The sequence below is a fragment of the Erinaceus europaeus genome, chromosome 10 (genome assembly GCF_950295315.1).
Source record: "Erinaceus europaeus chromosome 10, mEriEur2.1, whole genome shotgun sequence".
In the NCBI taxonomy this organism is placed as follows: Eukaryota; Metazoa; Chordata; class Mammalia; order Eulipotyphla; family Erinaceidae; genus Erinaceus; species Erinaceus europaeus.
Genome location: NC_080171.1, coordinates 119,851,638 through 119,878,366, shown reverse-complemented (window position 1 = coordinate 119,878,366; position 26,729 = coordinate 119,851,638). Strand labels below are relative to the sequence as shown.

Below are 26,729 nucleotides of genomic sequence, written 5' to 3'. Positions count from 1 at the left end.
CCATTTTTATCACTGTTCAGATGTCATTTAGTGTTGGCTGTATCTGCTCATGTTTTTGGTTGAATCATACTATTTTCTGCACGCTTAATTTATAATTCTATTTTCTTCTTGGCTGTGTGCATTCTATTTCATTTTGGGACCCGTTACACTGCTGGAGTTTTGGCTTCACTAACCTAGTTTTTTTTTTTTTTTTTCTCTTTCTCCTCTTTGGCCCACATCTCCCTATTTCATATTGGCTCTCAACCTAACTGTTCATGCATGTGCTGTAAGCCTACCCAATACATCTTTAATGGAACAGCATTCCTTCTCTCCTCCTTTTTTTTTATTTTTAAGAATGGCAAAGTTATATATGAAGTGTGTGACAATATCTTAAAACTGTTTTTTGAATATAGAAGAGTTGACATTTTTAGATTTTAACTGGTATTGCATAGTTGTAATTCTCTATTTCTTCTTTTTTCTTTTCATCATAAACCTCACAGTTTTGTTATCAGCAAATAATTTTTATTAAGGATCCTAATGCGCATAGTATTGTACTGGGGTTTTCTATGAAGTACTTTAAAAGACATGCCCTGTGCACCACTCACACACTCGCTCCTATGTTCTGTTGTCTTACTGGAATAAAAAAAATATTCTATGACATTTTTATCTTCTAGATGTTTGATATAAAATAAATGTAGACAGATAATTGAAGCAAACATTTGGATGAAAGCATGTCTAAGACTAAACATGTACAGATTAGCATCGCTCACAATACACTAGACTTCTCACTCCCAAGATGTCCTCTTTTGTTTTCGTCAAATGTTGAGATGTCAGGTGTATTTCTGGATTGTCCATAATAATTGCTAGGAACTTGTGCATTTGAAAATGAACTAATAAGTTCTTTTACTGGGCTGGCAATTGTACCACTGTGATATCATCTTTTTTTTTTTGCAGCTTCACCCCTACCCCCACAATCTGTTCTTCTGACAAATGAACACGAGAAGTAGATAGTAGTGGTCTAGTTCTTAGATATAATAAGGAGCCATATTACTGTGAATGGGCCTAGTCCTGAGTCACCCGGGAAGCTAAGAAAGATTGGGCCTAGTGAGTTTCTGAATGGGAGATAGAGATTATTCAGTGTTTGGCTTTTGCCGAGTGACATGAGTGCCTAATGTCCCTGCTCTCCAGGTCACGAGCAGAACAAGGTTTTCTGATCTACTTCTCTGCACTTGAGTTTAGAGAAATTACTCTTCCATTTATTTTTAAAATGCTGTTTTATTGAAAACAATTGACATCTAACTATAAATTTTAGCTGGAACTGTAGTGTTTTTCTATACATGATATGTTCTAACAGAGCTGCCATTGTAACCATATATCCCATGACATATAGTGCTACCTCATACACTATGTGAAATGTGCTGAGAATTAAGTCTTTATAGCTGTTTTAGTTCTTCTTAGAAGTTTGTGTTTTTGAATAACATTAAATTTATCTGTCCTCAAACCACCATTTCACTTTCTTTTTCTTTCTTTCTTTCTTTCTTTCTTTCTTTCTTTCTTTTTTTTTTTTTGTTGAGGATTTATTTATTTATGAGAAAGATAGGCAGAGAGAGAAAGAACCAGACATCACTTTGGTACATGTACTGCCAGGGATTGAACTCAGGACCTCATGGTTGAGAATCCACTGTTTTATCCAATGCGCCACCTCCCGAACCACTCTTTATTTTTCTGATTTGATTCTTTTTAAGTTCCACATAGAAATTAATCTTTGGTTTATCTCACTTAGCATGATCTATTCTTACATTGTCATAAATTACAGTATTTGTCAATGTCATCTTTTTTGTGGATGGATACTATATACCATTGTGTACACACACACACACACACACACACGTATCTCATATATTTTGTATCCATTCACCTATTGATAACAATTAGATTTTTATATCTTGGCCATTGTGAATACTGTTAATTATTCTTCTGTTTAGATATTTGAAGACAGTAATCCAGAGATAACGAGCAGACAAATCAAACAGCTAGTAAGTCATAGAGGAACACACACCCCGAAAAGAAAGATTTGAAGTATCAATGCATATACAAACAAACCAGGGACTGATCTAGAGGAACAAAAGGGGAAAAAAAAAAAGACTGGCTAGAATGAGCTAGACTAGATCTATTGGAGATGAGAGTGGAAGTTAGGACGGAGAGTTAAAGGACTTAACATAAAAGACATATAAGCTTGACTCTGCATTTTGGAGATCCTTTGCAGAGCTGGACTTATGAAGTGTACAATCAGCATTTTTAATGAGCTTTTAAAATGTTTTCATTCATTTATTTTATTATTGGATAAAGACAGAGAGACATTGAGAGAGGAGGGAGAGGGAGACAGAGAGAGAGGGAAAGAGACAGAGAAACACCTTGAACCCTGCTTCACCACTCATGAGTCTTTCTTCCTGCAGGGACCTGAACTGAATCTTCTGCACTGTAATGTGTGTGCTTAACCAGGTGGGCCGTCTCTTGATTCCTGGTTTGTTTGTTTTTTTCTTTTTCTTTCTTCCTTTCCTTCCTTCTTTCTCCCTTCCTTCCTTTGTTCCTTCTTTCCTTTCCCTTCCTTTCTTTCTTTCTTTCTTTCTTTCTTTCTTTCTTTCTTTCTTTCTTTCTTTCTTTCTTTCTTTCAATAGTGAAAGGAGAACTGCAGTGTGAATTAGAATAAAATGGCAACAATGCTTTTAAGGGCATGGAAAGGGTAGTGTTCCTGATACAACCAAAGACTATTTATGACCCAGGTGGAGGAGCAGTTGAAGTGCTTGGTAGCTGGTTGAATTCAGGTCCAATAAAAGAATAAAAGATTTGAAGTAAGTGTAAGAATTTGATTTTGTGTAGTCAGTGAGCTTTGTGTAGTGGGTGTGATTTGATGTTTGAGCTAATTTGAGATGAAAACAACTTGCCTCCTTTTTTCCTGTTTCTGAAAAGAAAACACGATCCACTGTGCCACTAAGCCTCTATTATAAAAAGAAAATCCTTCCTTCAAAAAGATGATAGGATGCGACTAATTATATTTGGGATCTTTTACAAAATTTAAAATCTCACACTGGTTCTCTTCCAATTATCTGTAGGCTGCTATGCAGGGAGATTAAAGTCAGAGTTTAAAGAATAAAGAGTTTTAAGTTGAGTAATTGTTATGGTCATGTCTTTTTCATCAGAAATCTTGTTCTCCCTCTCAAGTTCATTTGCAAAATGCAGTTTCATTTCGCATTCTTTGTAAGATCTATCTTCATTTCCTCTGCTCCCGCTCGACTCCTGTATTCCCCTGTTCTTTTTGGGCAAACACTTTGTTCTCTTCTTTCAGGGTGGAACAGTCAATGCTGTTCCAGCTTTGATATTAATTTCCTTCTTTTGTACAGAATTCTGAGATGGAGGACATTAGCATTTCTTTTCAATTTTGAAGGGAGATTGAATCTCTCAGTACCTTGCCACAGTGTCTGTTTTCTTGATGGTTCATTGTGACAGCTTCCAGGTTACAGTGAGATTCCTTTCTTTCTTTCTTTCTTTCTTTCTTTCTTTCTTTCTTTCTTTCTTTCTTTCTTTTTTTAATTTATAAAAAGGAAACACTGACAAAACCATAGGATAAGAGGGGTACAACTCCACACAGTTCCCACCACCAGAACTCCGAATCCCATCCTATCCCCCAATAGCTTTCCTGATCTTTAACCCTCAGGGAGTATGAACCCAAGATCATTGTGGGTTGCAGAAGGTGGAAGATCTGGCTTCTGTAATTGCTTCCCCGCTGAACATGGGCATTGACTGGTCGATCCATACTCCCAGCCTGTCTCTCTCTTTCCCTAGTGGGGCGGGGTTCGGGGGGAATTGGAACTCCAGGACACATTGGTGGGGTTGTCTGTCCAGGGAAGTCTGGTTGGCATCATGGTAGCATCTTGAACCTGGTGGCTGAAAAGAGAGTTAACATACAAAGCCAAACAAGTTGTTGACTAATCATGAACCTAAAGGCTGGAATAGTGAAGATGAAGAATTGGGGGGTGGTCTCCATTCTGTAGATAGTTAGTAGGCATATTTTAGTTATATTTCAAAGGGCCTGTGGCTATACTTTTTTTTTCCCCTGAGCCTGATATCTGATATGCAGGTAGATCCAATTTATTGTCTGGGGAGATGATGTCATGGCTGGAAAAAGACCAGAAAGCTGGATCAGGGAAGTGAGTAGCTCCCAAATATGGGAAAGGGGTATAAATATTGTTGATTGTAAACCCCATTGATTTGATCTGATCTGGGACCCATATTCAGCTTAGAAACCTATGTGACCTCTGCATCCCTGTAGATCTGAGCTGACATTCTGTGGTCATGAATAGAAACATTCCAAGCTGCCCCAATGTCAGGATCCATCTTCCTCAGGTGTAGCATAGAGTATGCTGGCCATCCTCCCTTCAGAGGATGGAACATTCTTTATCATTGTTGATCTAAAATGAGGGCAAGGTCCTATGGGGGTCCCCAAAGGGGTCTATTGTGTTGTTCCTGAGAAGACCGGTAACAATGGAGAGAGGGATTTATTCGAGGTCTAGGCCCATCATGTGTGTTTGGGAATCTCAGGACTCCCCGACTTGGGCCCCAGCTGATGGGGTGGCCTGATAGTGACTAAAGAGTCATCATTAAGGTATGCCAGTCTCTTGCTCTTATTCAGCTTTTGCAGTCCTTGTATTGATAAGGATAGCTTGGGAATGAATGAGGGAAGTATAGGAAATAGGTGAGGAGGGTATCTAAGTCTAAGTAGACACTAATTCATTATGAACTTCATACTGACTCACTGTAGACTATTGTGTACTTTTGCTTTCAGGTATAGATTTTGCAATGATTTATTGATATATGTGAACATATGCCCTATCTCATGGGACCTGGTCTATATCTAGGTTTTGGGACTTTGTTAGGAAGTGAACCACCTGGAATGGAATTAGAGAATCCTATGAAAGGAAAGGTCTCACCCGAGTAATGAGGCTGAAGGGTTGACATTCCATGTCTGACATCTCTGGACACAGTAGGAAGTGAAGCATGCTGAGGTGGTACTTGTTGCGTTGATTAGGTTGGGATCAGCAGATGTGATATCGTTTGGTATGAATTGAGAGAAGCATGCAGCAAAGTGAGCCCCATTCTAGAGGTTCCAGGACTGGGGAAGAGTGAGATTTCTTATGAAGGTGCAAAAACAAACCAGAAATTAATTTTGTTTGTCCCTTGTATTTTGCTGTAAGCATGCATACTTAGTAAGTATTGCCTCTCTTAGCCCTCCTGCTTAATATGTTTTAGTTGGGAAGGACTCTTAGTCGTTGGTCCTAGAAGTAAATTTTCTCTGTGATGTATTTGAAGAAGTATAACTCTTTTCCCAGCTCTTATTTAACTTGTTTCTGTTTCTAAATCTTTAGTAAGTCTATGCAAGACCTTCAGTGGTTTTAATATTTTTTTAATGTTTATTTATTTTCCTTTTTGTTGCCCTTGTTGTTTTATTGTTGTAGTTATTATTGTTGTTCTTGATGTCGTTGTTGTTGGATAGGACAGAGAGAAATGGAGAAAGGAGGGGGAGACAGAGAGAGAGAGAGAAAGACAGACAGCTGCAGACCTGCTTCACCACTTGTGAATCGACCCCTCTGCAGGTGGGGAGCCAGAGGCTCGAACCGGGATTCTTACTCTGGTCCTTGCGCTTTGCACTACTTTTGCTTAACCCGCTGCGCTACCGCCCGACTCCCAAGTGGTTTCATGTTAATGCTTCCTGGTGGGAGTTAACATTTGAGGAAGGTCTGTGATAGTGGAGAGGGACTTGAGTTGGGAGAGGGTATTTTATAGACATCTGATGAGGTGAGAATTTGTGCTCATGTGCCAACATCTCTACTACAGTCCATTAACCTCCCAATAAAGAAAAATAAGAGCGGGCCAGGTGGTGGCACACCTGGTTGAGCACACATGTTACAGCGCACAAAGGTTTAAGCCGCCTGTCTCCACCTGGGCGGGGGGGAAGCTTTGCCAGTGGTTGAGCAGGTCTGCAGGTGTGTCTTCTCTGTCTCTCCCTTTATATCTTCACTTTTCCCTCTCAGTTTCTTTTTCTTTTTTAAAATATTAATTTATTTATTCCCCTTCATTGCCCTTGTTTTATTGTTCTAGTTATTATTGTTGTTGATGATGTCATCGTTGTTGGATAGGACACAGAGCAATGGAGAGAGGAGGGGAAGACAGACAGGGGGAGAGAAAGACAGACACCTGCAGACCTGCTTCACCGCCTATGGAGTGACGCCCCTGCAGGTGGGGAGCCGGGGGCTCGAACCAGGATCCTTATGCCGGTCCTTGCGCTTTGAGCCAGGTGCACTTAACCCGCTGCGTTACTGCCCCGACTCCCCCCTCTTGGTTTCTGTGTCTGTCCAATAAATTAATAAAGATAATAAAACAATGAAAAATAAGAAACTATTGAGGATAACAGCTAATATCTTCAACTCACCTAGATACTACATATGGAAGGTAAACCATCATACTGTAATGCTGGCGAGTGGCTAGGAGTTAAGAAGCCACAGGCCAGGCTCCTTCTCTACTGGCGTAGACCTGTCTCTGCACTGTGAGCAGGTGAGAGCAGTGCTCTGATCTCCGGCCTTGCGTGTAATGTCCTGTCCTCTTTCTCACCAGACTTTTGTAGGTGATGCCTGTTCCTGCGCCTGGTGAAGCCCATCCTGGCTCCATATCTCTCTGGTCTGCCTCTGCAGTTCCCTTTGTCTTCCTCTCTATTCTTGCTGCTACCATAAACTTTGATTTCTTGCAAACCTTCAGGCTTCTTTAACACACCTTTTATGCTGTGTTTGTGCTTTCTGCAGCTCTTGTTTCTCAAGACTAGACCCAACTTTGTGCTTCCTCCCATATGAATTCTCCTTAGTATGACATAGCTTCTTAGCACTGTCTCGCATCCTTAACTTTTTGTGACAGTGCTGGACAATGTTGGCCAATAGGTTAAAAGAGAGAGTCAAGAAAGAAGATCAGAAAGGGAAACGCAAGGCAGAAGTTGAATGCATTTGGGGTATTGCACCAAAATACAAACAACTTTGGGTGTGTGTGGGGTAGATTTTTAGCTCCACTGGAGGTGTTGGGGGTGGGGACTCAGGAAGGATGACTGACAGGAATCATGTTAATATATATACTTCTATTAACTAATAGTCCTATGAATCACTATTTAATCAATATGAGGGGGAAATAGATTAAATGTCTCAAACTTTTTAATGTATAGACTTCAGTTCTGTGTATATAACCCTTCAATTTAAGCACTTACGGTTTAATTAGTAAACTGATTGGATTTTTAAAAAAATATTTATTTATTCCTTTTTGTTGCCCTTGTTTTATTGTTATAGTTATTATTGTTGTTATTGATGTTGTTGTTGGATAGGATAGAGGGAAATGGAGAGAGGAGGGGAAGACAGAGAGAGTGAGAGAAAGACACACACCTGCAGACCTGCTTCACCGCCTGTGAAGCGACTCCACTGCAGGTGGGGAGCAGGGCAGGTGGGGAGCCGGGGACTCCAACCAGGATCCTTAGGCTGGTCCTTGTGCTTTGCTCTTAATTCGCTGCGAACTGATTGGATTTTAACACTGGGTTTAAATTGTTAATGCATTTCTAATAATATTTTTTTGAAATACTAAATCACCTATAGTCTGAGACCAAGGAGACCAAAAGCAACTGGTCTCATCAGTGTATAAGATGCAATTTTGGGAATCGGGCAGTAGCACAGCAGGTTAAGCCACATGGTGCAAAGCTCAAGGACTGGCATAAAAGTTCGAGCCCCTGGCTCCCCACCTGCAGGGGAGTCGCTTCACAAGTGGTGAAACGGGTCTGCAGGTGTCTGTCTTTCTCTCCCCCTCTCTGTCTTCCTCTCCTCTCTCCATTTCTCTCTGTCTTATCTAACAACAATGATATCAATAATAATAATGACTACAACAATAAAACAAAGATGCAAAAGGGAATAAATAAATAAATATTTTAAAAAGATGCAATTATTTGTAAGTAGCATTAAAAGACACAAATCATAGTAGGGTCTTGTATGGTACATCAAATCCTAACCATGGGATTTTAAAAGTAAATGAAGTCCTCAAATAATTTGGTTAATAATAATAATGATAATAATAATAATCTATATAAAAAAGAGAGAGCCTGTCAAGAGATTATGTTTTGATGTTTTTTTCTACCACATCAGTCAGGGTACTTTTGTAGGTCAGGAGTCATTCATTGCATGCTGACTGGGACACTTGTGATAAAATAGGCACAAGCCTCAGCCTCTGTTTCCTTACTGTGCAATATTTTGTTGATGCCCAAGATCACCTTTACCTTGATGCTTAGAGGATGGCATGTCTTTGTGTTCCTTTGTAAAAAGTTAACTGGGACATTACCCAGTCTTACTACAGTTACAGAGACAGAGTGACTATCTTGGTTAACCCGGCATTGTTTTCTCTAGCCTGGGTGCTCACTGTGTAGCTGGGGGACAGATCATGAACAGATAGCAGTGTAAACATGAAAAGGCTCATCTCACTCCTGTGATAATTGTGGGATTCAGTGAAATCTAACATCCTAGGGATACATAGAAGACTTTATGATTCAATGACCATTTTATTTTTAGTTATTTAATAATGATTAACAAGGTTGTGTGATCAAAGGGGTACAGTGCCATGCAATTCCCAGCACCAGGGTTCCACGCCCCATCCCCTCCATCGGAAGTTTTCCTGTTCTTTATCCCTCTGGGAGGATGGACCAGAATTCTTTATGGGGAGCAGAAGGTGGGAGATCTGACTTTCTGTAATTGCTTCTCTGTTGGACATGGACATTGGCAAGTGGATCCATCCTCCCAGCCTGTTTCTGTCTTTCCCTAGTGGGGCAGGGCTCTGGAGAGGTGGGGCTCCAGGACACAGTGGTGAGGTCGTCTGTCCAGGTAAGTCAGGATGGTGTCATGGTAGCATCTGCAACTTGGTGGTTGAAGAGCATTAAGATATAAAGTAGAACAAATGGTTTAATAATCAGGACCCTAAAGGTAAGAATATAACAGATGAGACTTGGGGATTTCATGTTGGAAGAAGCTAAGAAGTCTATTTTTAGATATATTCCAAGAGGCCCATGTGCTTACTTTTTTTTTTTTTTTTTTTTTTTTTGCCGGAGCCTGATAGCTAGCAGGCAGGTGGGCTGAAAGTATTGTCTGGGAAGCTGATGCCAGAGTTGGGAACAGGGGTAGAAAACTGGATCAGGCCAGAGAGTAGCTGCCAATAATGACCCTGGTTCTTTTTTTGTTTGTTTGTTTGTTTTTAATTTTTATTTATAAAAAGGAAACACTGACAAAAACCATAGGATAAGAGGGGTACAACTCCACACAATTCCCACCACCAGAACTCCATATCCCATCCCATCCCCTGAGAGCTTTCCTATTCTTTATCCCTCTGGGAGTATGGACCCAGGTGACCATGGTTCTTAATGGACTCCCCGGGGAAGGTGAGTGCACAGTGTCTCTGCTCATTGAGTGGCAGAGTCAAAAGAACTTGCTGTGCCCAGAAGCCAGGGGTGGTTGTGTGTGGAGGTAACTGACACCAGAGTAAGTGGGATGCAGGTGGAGATGCCCTTTGGCCATGTGGCAAAGTAGAATCTGGGTTTCTCAGTAAAAGCATCTATTTCAGAACTAGTCTTTGCCATGTAAGAACAGGAAGCTGACCCTAGCAGAGGATCTTGCCTGTTCTTTAGCTGATGACACAATTACTTATCACCTAAAACAGAGTACTAACCCTACTCTCAATAAAGCTGCTTTCTTAGGCCTTAGGGTGGTGCTGGGTTATAAATATTATAAGAAGAACTTATTCTAATGATTCTGAAGGAAATAGTCAGTGAGCTGCCTGTTGAGTAAAGACTATAGTGTCAAGAGCTGTGTAAAGCCAAGGAATTATAACATTGACAGGCTTATGCATGTCCTGGTGGGGTGATCAGCCCTATTCAGATTTTTGAAAGAACCCCCACACTCCCTAATGTTTACGAAGTACAGACTTAGGAGAAAAGAATGTTAAATAGAGTGAGATCTGTATCATCCATGATAGAAATAATGGGGTGGGGGCTCAGTAACCGTGAAAATGGTTTGTATTATAGGGAAAGTTGACGTTTTCAGGACTCCTGTTTAAACAGGAGGAAGTTTTCTACCTGTTTTATAAATAGAGATACATATGTTTGTTCATGTTTCTGTGTTTAAGAAAACTCACTATTTAGAGGATCTGCAGATTTAACAACATAATAGGGTTTTTTAAAATCCTTTTTTCCTGACCTAATTAAATCTGATTTCTCTTGAGTTTTATTTTTTAATTTTAAAGTTTGCACTATATGAAAGTTCATTATAATGAAGATCTTTATTGAGAATTATTAGTTCCTGTACCACATTGTCATCTCCCGTGGTTAAGAAGGTCATGCCTGCATTTCTGTCAGAAATATCTTTTTGAAATTTGTGGAGCATATGGGGAAATGATATTGGTGGTCCTTAGTGTTCACCCCGACCTCAGACCTTTCCCATTCCTCTGGTGTACTGCTGAAAGGTGGCTTCTGTTGCCTCACTTTTTTTTGTCCTTTTCTTGCTTTCTTTTATTAAAATTTATCTCTTTCTTTCTTTTTATTTATTTATTTTTATTGTTGTTGTTGGATAGGACAGAGAGAAATGGAGAGAGGAGGGGAAGACAGAGAGGGGGAGAGAAAGACAGACACCTGCAGACCTGCTTCACCGCTTGTGAAGCGACTCCCCTGCAGGTGGGGAGACAGGGGCTCAAACTGGGATCCTTAAGCCAGTCCTTCTGCTTTGCGCCATATGCACTTACTACCGCCCAACTCCCTTCTCTTTATTTAAAACACCATTCCTGCCACCAAAAGACTGTGTCCCACCCCATCCTCCCTACCCCTGCCCCCTAAGAAGCTGAACATCCACCCTCACCCTCCACCCAGGGTTTTTACTTTGGTGTCCTACTACAAATTTAGTCAGATCCTGCTTTGAGTTTCCCTTTCTGTTCTTCTTTCTCAACTTCTGTTTATGCGTGGGATCATCCCATGCTCGTCTTTGTCTTTCTGACTTAGCTGACTTCACATAATTTTTTTTCCTTTTCTAAAGGCAGCATCCAATGACATATTTGTCACACTGGCGGTAGCATTGTGGCAGATGGCATGCAGCGACTTGGTGGAAAGAGCTGAGACTGAGCACCCTGCTCTCCGCAGCTTATTGGCAGCAGGGGTCTTGCCATCTTGGGTCCCGTATTTGGTTAGTGGCTTCAACCAAACTGAAATGGAGCTGCTCTGTGATGTCTCTGGCCACATGAAGGCTGACATTGATCTACAAAGATTTACTTTCAGTTAACAGGTTGCTCATTCTTAGGTTAGATATGGTTAGAGCTGAGTGTCCTGTATGGACAAGGGCTAACAATTAACTTACTTATAGAACACATGTAAGAACAGGAAGCCCAGGTGACATATAAAATAAAGCATAGACTACTTATTTATATATTCAAAACTATATAGTGATGTTTTGATTAATGAACCACAGTAACCACAAAAGGAATATTTGACCCTCTTAAAAGAAATGTCCAATGAGAAACAGAGGACAGAACTCTTCTTCACAGTAGAAAACAGCTAAATGAATAATCATGAAACAACAGAGTTGCTCCCAGGCATATTGAAATCATTGAATTTAATATTTCATTATTTTTAGACCTACTCCCCCTCAGCTTTTCCTATGTCGAATGTCCTTGAATTATCTTTATTAGAATAAGAAATATTGGGGGTCGGGCGGTAGCACAGTAGGTTAAATGGCAGAAGGATCCCGGTTTGAGCCCCCCGGCTCCCCACCTGCAGGGGAGTCACTTCACAGGCGGTGAAGCAGGTCTGCAGGTGTCTGTCTTTCTCTCCCCCTCTCTGTCTTCCCCTCCTCTCTCCATTTCTCTCTGTCCTATCCAACAACAATGACATCAATAACAACAACAACAGGTGCAACAACAAGGGCAACAAATTGGGAAAAAATGGCCTCCAGGAGCAAAGGATTCATGGTGCAGGCACCAAGACCCAGCAATAACCCTGGAGGAAAAAAAAAAAGAAGAAGAAGAAGAAGAAGTATCTCAGGACCAGATAATAGTTCACTTGGCAGAGTGACTACCTTGCCATGTGTGTGGCCCAGATTGGAGCCCTAACCTAATGTTGGTAGTGTCTCAGTGGCACTAGGGGGCACTCCAGTGCTGTAACATCTCTCCTCTGTAGATCTGTTTGTCTCTCTCGAACTTGTGGTTTATTTACATGATGGTGCACATGATAGTTCTGAATATGTATCTTTGTAAGACATATAGTCAAAGGAATAATCTAGTTTTTATATAGGGGTTGATATTTTTGAGTTTTTGTTATAGATTGAAAAAAATGTATAAGTTAAATAGTTATAGAAATAATAGTCAACCCATATCTATGACTTTGGGAGAACAACGGTAGCTTCCAAAGGAGGGAGTGGGGACACAGAACTCTGGTGGTGGGAATGATGTGGAATGATGTGGAATTATACCCCTGTTATCTTATAATTTTGTAAATCAATATTAAATCATTAATACACACACACACACACACACACACACACACCAATAATTTTAAGGCCAGAGAGATAACTCTTCAGGTAAGGCATATGCCTTGCTATGTGTGCAGTGTAGTTCCAAGCACCAACACCACATGGAAGGTACCCTTGAAATTTGAGAAGCTCTGGTGCTGTGCTTTCTATCAGTAGCCCAGGAATGGTGAACTTCAGTGGATTTGAGGCCCTGCACCTTCGTTCGTCAGTAGGTGCTAAGGGCTGGGTTGAATTGAGGAAGCCCTACTGAAATCATGTTTGATGTTTTCAAAGTGATTTTTGAAAAACATCAAATGTGGCATAATCTTTTAGAGTCTGACTTGGCTAGGAATGATCATACTAGATCCATCCCTGGTCACATTGGATTCAAAGCACTGTGCCGCGTGTCCTGTGGGTTTGTGTCATCTGCATTTTACATCGCAGGAGTCTCGATCATTCTGGTTTAGATGTTCATGTTATAGGGTTTATTTCACCTTCTAACAATTTGTCCCTAAATCTGTCCTCTCTTTACCATGGAAATGGACCATTCTTGTTACCGATCTTTTTGATTTAGATTTTTGTAGAGCACTTGTCGGCCGACTTTATGTCGTAGTTTGCTCCCCTCAGCAGTATCTCAGACAAAATACCTTGGATTATTTTATTACTGTCAAAAAGTGTTTAAGAGAAAAGGAGAGAGAAATGTCTGATCTTAGAATGGAAATTAATTAATTTTATTTTCCTTTCACTTGCAATTTCACTATGCTGGGATGATTTTTCATTAAAGAGTTAGAAAGAAAGACAGACACCACTATAGCACTGGCCACCCCTTACATGCCATACCCCCTTCAGTGTGTCTGAATCTGGTGCTGTCTGTCCTTCTCTCCTCCTTTCTTCCCCTCCTCTCTCAATTTCTCTCTGTCCTATCCAACAACAGCGGCATCAATAACAACAATAATAATAACCACAACATAGATAAAACAACAAGGGCAACAAAAGGGGGGAAAAAAGTCTCCAGGAGCAGTGAATTTGTGGTGCAGGCACTGAGCCCCAGCAATAACCCTGGAGGCAAAAAAAAAAAAAAGTTAGAGGAAGTGTTTTCTCTGTATAGGAAGCATCCTTTGGGAGGCTGTTTGCTGTACTCCCCACCCCATGGGAGTCAAAGGGGAAAGCAACTCAGTATTGGGCACTGCTGGCTGACATGCAATGGTGGAACTGGGCTGTGGAAGTCACCTTCACAGCAATGAAGGTCACAAGTGTGGAGGAGCCCTTGGGGGAGCCCTGAGTCCACTCCCCTTTTTCCTGTATCACCTTTCTGGGATCCAATACTGACCAGACTTAACATCTTGCAACGTGGAACTGGAAACCAAGTTTGTGGGTCTAGGTGCGTTTTCCTTGAGCAAGTTTATGAAGAGTCAAATCAGAGCCTAGAGTTAATACATTGATAACTGTTAGGAAAGCTGTTGGCGTTGTTCTTGAGGGGTTATAAGATTAAATAATACATGTAAACATTTGCATGGTTTCTGCTAGGTAACAAGTTCTTTGAGTCAGACATATTGAGACAAATCATATCGGCTGTAAAGAGTAAATAAAATAATGACTACAAATAGCGTTAAGGCAGTGTCTGCCTGGCACACCATAACAAATGTTTCTGAAATGATGACTTCTCATCAGAGAATTCTGTAGGTCACATACTGCACTGACAACCTCCCTAGAGTTCACACAGAGTTGTTTGTGTTGGTTAATAGCTGAAGTGCTGGAGAATGACTCTCACTCCCAAATATTAAAGACCACAGGCCTTTGAAAGATCACAAAACTATGTAGTGGGCCCACTTTTTAACAAAAAGAATCACCTTTTAACCAGTGAAAAACACTGCTGTATTTTAGTATTGATAACTTTGGCATATAAAATATACAAGCCGGTATGCTAGCTTAAGATATTACCACCACAGGCCACAATAATAAATGTCTCAAATACAACTGTACATAGGGACGCTAGTCCTTGGCTATGAACTTTCTCCCTTTGTCTTCCCTGTGGAATTAGAATTCCAATAGGATTTGTCATGGTCAATTTTGGGGGAAAAGCAGGCCATCCCCTACCTTATACTTGTATCATGGAGATTGCTTTTGATTCTTGGATCTACTGAATGATTCTCTGATACTCTAAAGAAAAAAGATATTCCCCCTTATATGTAAATGGCGATATTTTATTTTAATAAATCCAACATAACCTTTATAGAAAACTAGTGTTGCTATCTAATTATGTCTGGGGGAGGAGTTCAGTTTTTCTAAAGTGAGAACTAATAATAATTTCTGGAAGCTTCATTAGCATTTTAACTGACTTAAATTTTTTTAGCCATAATAAAAATGAGTATTTTCAGAGGGCCTGAAAGAAATTGTAGTCATAAAGACAATTTTAAACACTATTTCTCCTTAATCCTTGAATGTACTGAGATCCCACCAAATATAGTTTATTGAGGTTTGATGAAATGCTAGTTCACTTACATTGATGGGTTTTTCTTCTTTTTTAATATATAGTCTCCAGGGTTATTGCTGGGGCTCGGTGCCTGCACCAAGAATCCACTGCTCCTGGAGGCTATTTTTTCCCCTTTTGTTGCCCTTATTTCTTAACATGGTTGTGGTTATTATTATTGTTGTTACTGATGTCATTGTTGTTGGATAGGACAGAAAGAAATGGAGAGAGAAGGGGAAGACAGAGAGAAGAGAAAGATAGACACCAGCAGACCTGCTTTACTGCTTGTGAAGTGACCCCCTGCAGGTGGGGAACATGGGGCTCGAACCCGGATCCTTATGACGGCCCTTGAACTTCGCACCATGTACGCTTAACCCGTTGTGTCACTGCCCGACCTCCCTCTTTTAATATTTTATTTCATATATAGATAGAGGGAGATTGTGAAGAAAAGGGGAAGTAGGGAGCAAGAGAGAGAAGGAGCTAGAGCTGATTTTCGCAACTGACTTGTAGTAAATGAACCCAGTGGCAGTTTCATGACTGGGTGACAGGTACAGTTTTAGCTATATCTCTGGTGTCATTCCTATTGTTTTCTTTCTGCTGCTACCCTTCCTGTGAACTTCTACTTTTCTTCTATCATATTCCTTTGTTTTCATATTATTGTGTGACCCTGCATGTTCTGTAATAGACTAGGTAATCATCCTGGCTGTAGAGGGATCGTGATCACTGCCATTGTTTGCATGAGAGCATGATCAACACCAGCGCTTAATGGCATTCTTCACACTTCGGTGAGAAAGTCTTTCTCAAGGTCGCTTGGCATCCCGGGCGATGTGCTCTGGTATGTGCCTGTAAGAGTGTGGAGGCTGTAGACCTCCACCTCACTCAGCTTTTTTCACCTTTTATCTTTTTTTGGTTTCCTCCCAATACCCCTTGATAAAGGGAATTTAGTCTACTTTGATTTGGTGGAGGGAAGCAGTGTCACAATGAGTTGTTGGGTATTGGCTCAAGGAAGACAGTCGTGGAGAAACTTTGGCTGACCGTATTTGTGTCTCTCTCTACGTGATTAACAGTTGTATCATTTTGAAAAATCAAGACTTCTTTTCAGAAATGCTTCCATTTTCACCTTGTTTCAAGGGACTTTTCTCATCATGGTTTTCATTAGTCTCAGAACTTGTATTTGCAAAACCTACCACCCATCTGTTCTTTGCTGCATAATTAAGCCGTTAGGAGTATGTTGTATGGAAGTTTATAATTCATTGCATTCTCGTAAATCACATTTTAAAATTGATCATCATACACTCCAGCCACTTGCAGTGGAATGAATAACGTTAGTAATTGTTTATGAATTTTATAAGGTAAGAAGGATTTCAGGGCTAGTAGCCCACCTAGCAGAGAGCACATTTCCCATTCCTGAGCACCTGGGTTCAAGTCCCTGGCCACCACATGGAACTTGTACTGTGAAAGAAGGAAGAATCAGTAATGGTAGAGTGGGACTGTTGTCTGTCTGTCTGTCTGTCTGTCTCTCTCGCTCGCTATTTCTCTTTCTCTCTCTTCCTTGCCCTCATCTTGGCACTCTCATTCTCCCTTTCCCTCTCCCTCTCTTACTCATTATTTATAAAGGGGGAAAAAAAGAAGAAGGACTGAAAGAAAAGAGCATCCTGAGAGCTATGGAATTAGGTAGATACAGTGGTAGTTCATATCTATTTTTTATATTGTAAAAATGCCATTCCATTCTCTCATTGCTTCTTGGGTTTGTGTTGCGAACTTGCTGAGTCTGCCTCTGTAAGTTAGCGTCTTCCTTTCCCTTGTGGCATGCAAGGAATATTTCTTCCTCGTCCTTGCTTTTGGACTGTAGGACTACTAGGTATTCTGACGCTTGGCGTTGGTTATTTGGGGTTGCATAGTTTTGGCTTCTATACAACTTCATATACACCTATATTTTGAATGTTTGCTAGGTTTAGAAAGTTTTCTGAAATAATTTCTTTGAATATGCTCTCTGCTCCTCTCTCCTCCTTCTCTATCCTCAGGTACCCCAACAATTTTTTTCTTCTGATGAAGCCTGTTATTTCACCAAAGAGTTGCTTCATTCTTCATAAACTTTTCTTCTTCAGCTCTTTCGCACTCTAAGAGTATAGTGGCTCTGTCTTCCAGCCCTGTTATTTTGTCCTCATGCTGGTTTGCTATGAATACAAGGCTTCTTATTAGGCATTCATGCTGTTGAGGCTTTTCTTTATTTCCACGATTTCCTTCTGGAGTTCTCTTCGTGAAATTCTTAGCGCTTTGGTGAAGAGATCCCTGGCTCCTTAATTTGCATTTGTATATTATTGTTGGAGTCTTTAATTGCTTTCATGATCAGCTTTCTGAATTCAAACTCAGATGTATGTTCCAAGTTCCTGTGATGCAATATGTTCATTTCTGTGGCTTGGTTGGGTCTTGTTTCTGTTCAACTTGCAGGTGGTGCTGAGGCAGCACTGTTCCTAGGTGCTGTTGGTGTGCTGGTGGTGACTGGGGGGAGTTGTCCCTGTTACTCAATTTTTTACCAGGACAAGCCCACCACGGGCATTGGTTATTTCAGAATGGCTTCTGATCCCAGATAGTTGGTCTGGATGTTGCTGCTGATGACTTGCGACCAAGCTGAATTTTTCAAGCTTGTTGAGTATTGTTGGGTTTTCTGTGTGCTATTGCCGGCCCACTAAAACATGTCCAGGAGGTCTGGCTGTTTCCCCCCGCTCTTGATAGCACTCAGAATTTGAACTACTTTTTTTCTGCATGATGCTCTCCCACTCCACTCTGTGCTCACCTGATCTTTAAACTTTGCAGGCTGTGCTTTGAGTCTCCTGGTTTGTCTTCTTTAAATGGTGGTGTTTGTATTTGTCCGGGTGTAAGTTTTCTGATTTTACTCCTTGAGTGCACCCCTGGAACTCTTCTCCTCTTGATTTTTGTTTTTCCTGTTGAAAGCATGTTGAAGGGTTGAGGATATAGCATGATGATTGTGCAAACACTTTTCATATCTAAGACTCTGAGTTCCCAGGTTCAGCAGTGCTCTGGTCAAGAAGAAAAAGACAGAGGTGTGTGTGTGTGTGTGTGTGTGTGTGTGTGTGTGTGTGTGTGTGTGTGTGTGTGTGTGTGACGGGGAAGGAAACACATTGAATACTGATGCCATTTATTTTAAAAACTATTTAAAAAACAAGAAATGAGCAGTTTTCTAGAAATGAGCAGTTTGAAAATCTGTAAAATATAAATGATGAATGTGCTTAGGTTTTGTTTTTAAATTGGAGTATGAAAATGCTAGCTTCTTGGAGGAGACTACTGCAACACTATAAGCAAGGCAGGGCTCAGTGTTACTTAGCAAGAGTACCCATAAAGACCCACTGCTCCTGAGTAAATATATCAAGTTACATTTAGCCTGGCATGAAGTTAAATGTCTGGTGCCTGCATAGAAAGGTTTTTGTGGAGGTATGTGCTTTTACATTACTTTCTTTCTTTTAAATTTAGGGGGCTGCCTCTTTGATGAGCCATATACTATGTGTGGATACAGTCAAGCTGATGATGACGACTTCAACTGGGAACAGGTGAACACCCTGACCAAGCCAACTTCTGACCCATGGATGCCGTCAGGTCTGCATTGAGCTTGTTTTTGTTTTTTAAAGTTATAAGTTCGTGAACGTCTTAAACATGATATTGGTTGAATGAATGAATGAGGTATGGCCTTTGAGTAGGGCAGTCAAAAATTAGGAGCAGAGGAAGATACAGATAAGAGAATTGGAGACAAAGAACTGACCTTTATCATTCTTCCCTTCAAAGTCTGATAGGGGCCGAGATAGAGCTTAGCGCATAGAGTAAGTGTCTCGTCATGTGTGTGGTCCAAGTTCAGAGAAAGCACATAGGCATATGCATGCTTGTGAATCAAAATGTTTGTGTTTTTTTTTTGTTTTTATTTTTAATGCACCTAAGTGAAGCGATTAATGGCTCCAGTAAGCAGTATTGTAATGGTAACTTTGAACCCCGAGGTATATTTTCATGTTATTTTTATGTTGTAATAGTTCTACAAACCACACGTTTCCCTTTTCTTCTCAAGTTTAAGTTCTTCTCAAGTTTGAGTTCCTTAGCAGTATTCCTTTATTGAACTTCAAAAACCTACTGGTTTATCCTCGTGAAGCGGATGACGTTCTCCTTTCTACTCTTTTATGTGTCTAAGCTTTAGAACACTCCTTGTGCTTGCATCGATGGGATATTTGTGGTATCTCTACATTCTAGTTCCTGCTTTCATTTTTGTCACTGGCAGGGCCATGACTGAAGGAGAATGGGACAGTTTACTCCCGCAGAGCTCTCTTCTTACCCATCCACATAGCTCTTCCTCACAATGGCAAGTTTTCACATGTTCTGAAGGGTACCTTTTGTGTCCAAAGAGCCTGCAGATGGACCAGGCTCTGGCAGTACTGTATCAAGTCAAGTAGCGTTCTCCATAAGGATAGACTCAGATATTCCTGATTTTATGCAGTTCACTTCATTATTGTAATCTCCTTTTGACTGAAGCCTTACTTGAGAAAATGAACTTAAATTTTTTTTATCTTTATTTATTTACTTATTAGATAGAGACTGTCAGAATTTGAGAGGAAGGGGAAGACAGAGAGGGGAAGAGACAGAAAGACACCTGCAACCCTGCTTTACCACCCGCAAAGCTTTCGCCCTGCAGGGTGTGGCTCGAACCTGGGTCCTTGCGCATTGCAACATGTGTGCTCAACCAGGTGCACCACCACCCGGCCCCAAACAAAGTAATTTTTTTTTTTTTTTTTTTTTACCAGAGCACTGCTCAGCTCTGGCTTCTGGTGGTGGTTGTGGGGGCTGAACCTAGGAGTTCAGAGCCTCAGGCATCAGAGTCTTTTTGCATAATCATTATGCTATCTACCCCCACCCTGAGAAAAGGAACTTTTATGAGACCTAATATTTCAGTATCTTTTTCCAGTGGAAAAAAATGATCTTCCTTATTGTTCAGTACCAACATCCTTCTAAAATCTGTGTCTCTAAATATCCCTCAAGATGAATTTTCAAAAGTACAATAGTAAGAGATTAAAATTTGTAGTCTATCTTAAAATTTTACTTGTATTTAAAAATGATTTTGTATTGTCATATGCACAGCCTAAGCTTGATCCAGGCCCCTCTGCTTTGTTGGAAGCTTCATTACTATGGTCTCCTTCCTTTGAAAAGCTCTGCTTCTCTGTCTCTATCTAAAAACCAGAAATAAAATTTTATTCTTCCTTTTTTGAAAGGAATGACCCAGTATTAGAGTTTCTCTTTATGTGTGAGGTTATTATTTTAAGCACATTTTAAAAAATACTGTCTAGAACTTTAATCAGATTGATAACTATTATGAGGTTATAACCTTTGTTCTGAAAATACATAACACAGGCAAATAAATACCAAGTGCCTTTTAAATGTTTACCAGTGAAACAGATTTGCTTAATATATATATATATATATATATTACCTCTGCGACTAGTTCTGCACCATACAGCCTTTCCTGATGGTGATACTATGTCATTCTTTAGAAGATCCTGTAGTTCATTTCATATCAATTGATACCCACTGGTGGTGGGAAGCTTTCTTAAATGTTATCATAAAAGTTGCACTTTTATGACTGCACACCTGGCCGAGCGCCCATGTTACAGTGCACAAGGACCTGTGTTTGAGCACCCAGTCCCCATGTGCAGGAGAAGCTTAGTGAGTGGTGAAGCAGTACTGCAGGTCTGTCTGTCTGTCTGTCTCTCTCTCCCTATTACCCCCTCCCCTCTTGATTTCTGGCTGTCTCTATCCAGTAAATAATTATGGACAATAAAATTTAAAAATACATATACTAGCTTGAGCCCTTTTAAGAGCCCTAGGAATATCCTGGTAAATTTTGTTACTACTGTTGCATTTTATCGCTTCATATTTTGCAGTACAGAGGATAACCATCACTGCCTACTAATATGCATTAAGAACTATTTTACACAGTAAAAATATCTAATTTACAGAGAGCAATTGTTTTTATACTTTTACTACAGTACCACATTTGTATCTGAGTACTATACTTTATAAAATATGTTTTAACAAATTCTTTGCCATACACATATATCCCAGTTTTATATTAAAAAATTTCTTCTATTTCATTACTGTGGAATGATATTAAATAATAATGGCAGTTTATAACTATAGTAATTAAAAAATAAAAGACTTCTATGGGCTTGGAGCTGAGGGCTTACCAGATGGGAGGTTTATTACATTGTGGGTTATTTAGCTACTTCTTCTTCTAGCGTTTGCCCTTCTTCCATAGCCAGTCAACAGCGTCAGGTTGAGCCTAATGTAAAGTTTCGAGACCTCCTTTGAATCTGGAGAGGTGGCAGTCGTTGACTATGTGGGTCCTAGTCTGTCTGGAGCCGCAGGGGCAGTTCGGGTCGTCTCTGGCTCCCCAGCGATGGAACATAGCGGCGCACCGGCCATGGCCTGTTCGATAGCGATTGAGGAGGGCCCGATCATAACGTGCTAGGTCAAAGCCGGGTGGACGCTTGCAGGGGTCTGTGATGAGGTGTTTGTTCTTTACCTCAGCTGACTGCCAACTCTGTTTCCAAGAGTCTGGAACAGAGAAGTTCAGTGTAGGCGTAGGGGACCAGATTGGGTGACGAGACGTCAAACGTTGGACAGGGTGGGAGAAGATGTCCGAGTATATTGGCAGGTCCGGTTGAGCGTAGACGTGGGAAATGAACTTAGATGATGCCGCATCCCGACGAATATCTGGCGGGGCGATGTTGCTAAGAACTGGCAGCCATGGAACCGGGGTGGAACGGATGGTTCCAGAAATGATCCTCATGGAGGAATATAATTTGGAATCGACCAAGTGGACATGGTGGCTGAGGAGCCATACTGGGGCACAGTATTCTGCAGTGGAATAGCATAATGCCAGAGATGATGATCGTAGTGTGGAAGCGCTCGCGCCCCATGAGGAGCTGGCCAGTCTTGCAATGATGTTATTCCTCACACCCACCTTTGCTGCCGTTTTTATGAGATGTTCGTGAAATGACAGAGTGCGATCGAGAGTAACGCCAAGATAGACTGGCTGGGCTTCATGCCGGATTCTCGTATCGCCAAGCTGCACATTAAGCTCACGCGAGGCCGAGGCATGGTGTACATTTAGCTACATAAACCAGTGACAGCAGAATAGGCAAAGGGGGCAGAGATCATGATGGCCGGGAGCCGTGCATCTGTACATTGAGTTAAAAGCTCAGATACACGTGTTCAGGTCCCCGGGGGGAAGCAACATGGTGGGTCTGGGGAGAAGGAAAGCAGCAAAGAGGCAGCAGGAACAGAAAGCCACTTCTGCCAGACACTCACACAAACTTCTTCCTATACACCTAAGCTGGACAGGCTGACTTCAGTCATAGGCTACTTACGTTCACGTCTCCATGTATAACCATAGCCGTTAGATACGCATCCAGTTGACGTTCAGCTGTGCTCCCACATTGTCTCCTTGAGATATCTGAACTAGGCAGCAGGCAGTGGCTCATCTGTGAGGGCACCCATGTTCCTTCCAGTGCACGAGGACCCCAGTGGAAGGCCCCTGTGCCATCGGCAGGAGGGAAACTTCACTTCCTGAGTGGTGAAGAAGTCTTGCGGGTGTCTCGTTTTCTCTCTTTCTTTCCCTCCCCTCATTTTATCTCTGTCTCTATCAAAAATAAATTATTATTTTTCCCTCCAGCTTTATCACTGGGGCTATGCGCCTGCATTAAGAATCCAGTGCTCCTGGCAGCCCCCCCCCCCATTTTATTGGGTAGGGCAGAGAGAAATTGAGAAGGGAGAGAGAAACAGAGAGGGAGAGAAAGACAGACATCTGCAGACCTGCTTCAGGCTTATGAAGCACACCCCCCCCCGCCCCTGCAGGTGTGGAGCCTGGGGCTTGAAAGGGGGTCCTTGTGTGGGTCTTTGCGCTTTGTACTATGTGTGCTTAACCTGGTGCATGCAGCACAGACCCCCACCCCCAAGATTAGAATTTAAAAAAGATATCCTAAATGAGTGAATTTGGATGCTACTGCTGGGAAAATATAACACATATCACCCTTTTCTGTTTATCTTTCCGCCCTTCAGTTTTATTGCACATTGGAGATGGTGGCACTGCCGACCTTCACGTCGTGATCCTGAATGGGTGAAAGGGTTCTTTGAGGTGCCAGTCAGAAAGGCAGAGAGACCAAAAAAAAAAAGGCTGGGATAGAGGGGAAATATGCATTTAGGGTGCTGACCCAGAAAACAGAAAAAGTGACTGTGTCTATTTGCTTAGAATCTGTTTTAAATTTGAGAGTGATCATGGATTGACAGACAAAAGAGCTAAACCTTCTCTTTGGGATGTTTCATCAGAGAGTTTTTCTTCATGCTTGAGAACACTGTTTACTCAGACTTCACTGAGGATTTACACTGGGCTTAGTAAGAAGGGATGAGAAGAGGGATATGGTTCGGAAAGACTGTGACTGTGTGCCCCTTGGATTTCAGCATATCTCTAGTGAGTAATGTTTTTGGCACAGAAGAGTTAGACAGTTGTCTAATTACCTCATTCATTCTTTGAATCTGTCAGTAATCAACAAATATTTACTAAACGCCTGCTATGTGCCAGGCATCATTGGGGATATTTGGAATTAATCACTGAAACAACCTCCCCATGTAATTTCACACTGTACATTTATAGGATGGTGAGATTTATTCTTCAACTGATGAAAGACTACATCCTATAAGAGATGTTTTAATCATGCTATTAATCATTTATTGATATTTTTAAATTTATTTATTTTTCCTTTTGTTGCCCTTTTTAATGGTTATTGTAGTTATTGTTGTTGTTATTGATGTCGTTGTTAAATAGGACAGAGAGAAATGGAGAGAGGAGGGGAAGAGAGAGGGGGAGAGAAAGACAGACACCTGCAGACCTGCTTCACTGCCTGTGAAGGGAGCCCTCTGCAGGTGGGGAGCCGGGGCCTCAAACCAGGATTTTTATGCCAGTCCTTGCGCTCTGTGCTATGTGCGCCTAGCCCTCTGCATTACCACCCGACTCTCCATTTATTGATAATTTTATGGAACCTAGTACTTAAGAGGAAATACAAAAGTCCTTTCACTGGTTGGAGCACACTACTTGCATTAAATTTAGCTCTTCCCTGTGCTATGTCCCTTCAGTTTATTAAAGTGCAAATAATTATGAATTGCAGGCATGTGCTAGCATACTACATTGTGATTATTCTTTCTTAAAAAACAAAATTATCTGGTGCGTGTAAATACAGTTAAAAATTGGCAAACATTTAATCTTTTGTGTATGTAATTGATCTTCATATGAACCTAGGAGACTGGTTGACATTGTCCCCATTTCATAGTTTAAAGAATTGAAGTTTAGAGAAACAATTTCTCCCTAAGCGTAAGAATGAGAGAAATAGACACCATTTTTGCTTTTCCGTAAGCACATGTGAACACAGTAGCTAGCCAACAGGGTAATATCACCCCAAATGCATCTAATAGGGTCTTCCCAAAATGATCAGAAAGGTTTCTGTTGATCCCTGACTTGTTCAAATGCTGACTGTATAGCTTTGTAGTTATGACCAGAGCTAAGTTCTTAAACTCTCAACTTCCCAGTCACCTTGTTCATAAACAATTAGAAATTGTGGAGTAATTACCATCAGCCTGGCTATGAAGCTATAGCCATGTTCTTTCTTTTTACTGTTTATTTTTAAATTTTTTGTTATTATCTTCATTTATTATTGGATAGAGACAGCCAGAAATTGAGAGAAGGAGGGGAGATAGAGAGGAAGAGAGAGAGAGACACCTGCAGACCTGCTTCAGTGCTCGCAAAGCTTCCTCCCTGTAGCTGGGGACCAGGGGCTCAAACCTGGTGCACTGTAACATGTGCTCAACCAGGCGCACCACCACCGGGCCCCGAGCCATGTTCTTTCTATGGCTGATTATATGCTGTAGAGGAAGCACAAGCAACCAGCAGCTAATAAGTAGAAATTAGTGATGGTGTTGCATGCTAAAGGCTTGGGAGAAAACCTAAATCAAGATGAGAACTTCCCGAGTCATGAGAGGTGTAGACAGGAACAGACTCTCTGAGGAAGCGATCTCTAAGTAGAAATACTACCCACCCAGAGACCGGCCAACTGTGGAGCCTGCCTGTTACAGGCAGAGTGAAGAGGAGATGCAGATGCTGACATATGAGTGAGTTCTACTGGCAAGAGTGGAGTGTTCTATTGAACAGGCCTTTGAAAGCCATGTAAAGGCATGTAGACCCTCCCTCAGAATGTTGGCCAGGTGAAACCAGTAATCCTGGTCTGGGACAGTTTTCAAGGATGTGCTTTTACTCCTGTTAAATATTCAGACAGGGGAGTTGGGTGGTAAAGCAGCAAGTTAAGCACATGTGGCACAAAGTGCAAGGACCAACCAGCATAAGGATCCTGGTTCAAGCCCCCCGGCTCCCCACCTGCAGGGGAGTCGCTTCACAAGCGGTAAAGCTGGTCTGCAGGTGTCTATCTTTCTCTCCCCCTCTCTGTTTTCCTCTCCTCTCTCCATTTCTCTCTGTCGTATCCAACAACGACATCAGTAACAACAATAATAACTACAACAATAAAACAACAAGGGCAACAAAAGGGAATAAATAAATATAAAAAAAATTCAGGAATTTGATGAGTTCACCCCTGACTTAGTTTAATTTGCACTCTCTAAAATAGGCAAGTTTGTATTTTCTCTTCTAAATGTTAGAAAATAATAGATAAGATAAAGACTTCCTGGAATTTCTTTTTAACAGATTGAAAAAGCAAGTTGAGAGGCTTGAGAGGTAGCTCAGTGTTAGAGTGAATAACTTGGATGTCTGAGGCCCTGGTTCCAGTGCCTACCACCCCAAAGAGTGGAACAGTACTACTTCTTGCCCTTTCTCTTATAAAAATAAATCAATTAAATAAATAAAAAACAACTTTTAAATCTAGCCAAAAGAAATCTTAAGAGACTAACAATATTTTTATTGTTGAAGCGATAGGATTCTCGGTAATTTCCCTGTTGTTTCTAGTTGATTTATTTTTCTCTGTGATCAAGTCATAATAAAAAGTAACATGAAATGATCAGGGGGGTTTGTGAAGGGGGGAGTTGTTGAATTGGACACTAGTTTATTTGACCGTGAATATTTCCAGTCAGTGAGCTCAGGAAATAGACAGCACTATTGTCCTTGAGTATCTTATTGAAGCCTCCCATTGTGGCTTACCTGCCTGACATCCAGAGGTACTCAGTCAGTCCACTTGTGAGGAGTGTCCCCTTCCTACTTATTACCCGGATCACCTTGGTGAGAGGATCAGAATGAGTTGCAGTTGAGCTTTCAAACAGCAAAGGACAAGGACCATAAAACAAATTGGATTAAGTTGTATTCTGTCAGCAGTTTCTAAGTTGTCAAATTAGGAAAATATCTTTAAATGATAATAAAACAAAACACACTTCACTTCAGTCATCTGTGAGGACTGCTTTGTTAAATGGCTTGAAGCTGTTGTGTCATGATCATCAACAATGTACTTTACTCAGAGGTATATATATACCCTGCACGTGGAACTCCACTGTGCCTGTGCCAACAATTGAAAGAAGAGACATCACAGCACAGAGGTGCATGGAGGTTTCTCCAGCGCATGGTG

At 41.1% G+C, this 26,729-nt stretch overlaps 1 protein-coding gene across 8 annotated transcripts in view; it reads left to right on the top strand.

The window, feature by feature from the left end:
- Positions 1-26,729, top strand: part of PTPRM (protein tyrosine phosphatase receptor type M) — a 770,521-nt gene that overhangs the window by 163,027 nt on the left and 580,765 nt on the right. For all 8 annotated transcript variants that reach the window (XM_007517155.3, XM_060200700.1, XM_060200698.1 and 5 more), the window contains exon 2: positions 18,553-18,675. In XM_007517155.3, coding sequence (XP_007517217.1) covers positions 18,553-18,675 — 123 coding nt within the window. The remainder of the gene's footprint in view (positions 1-18,552; positions 18,676-26,729) is intronic.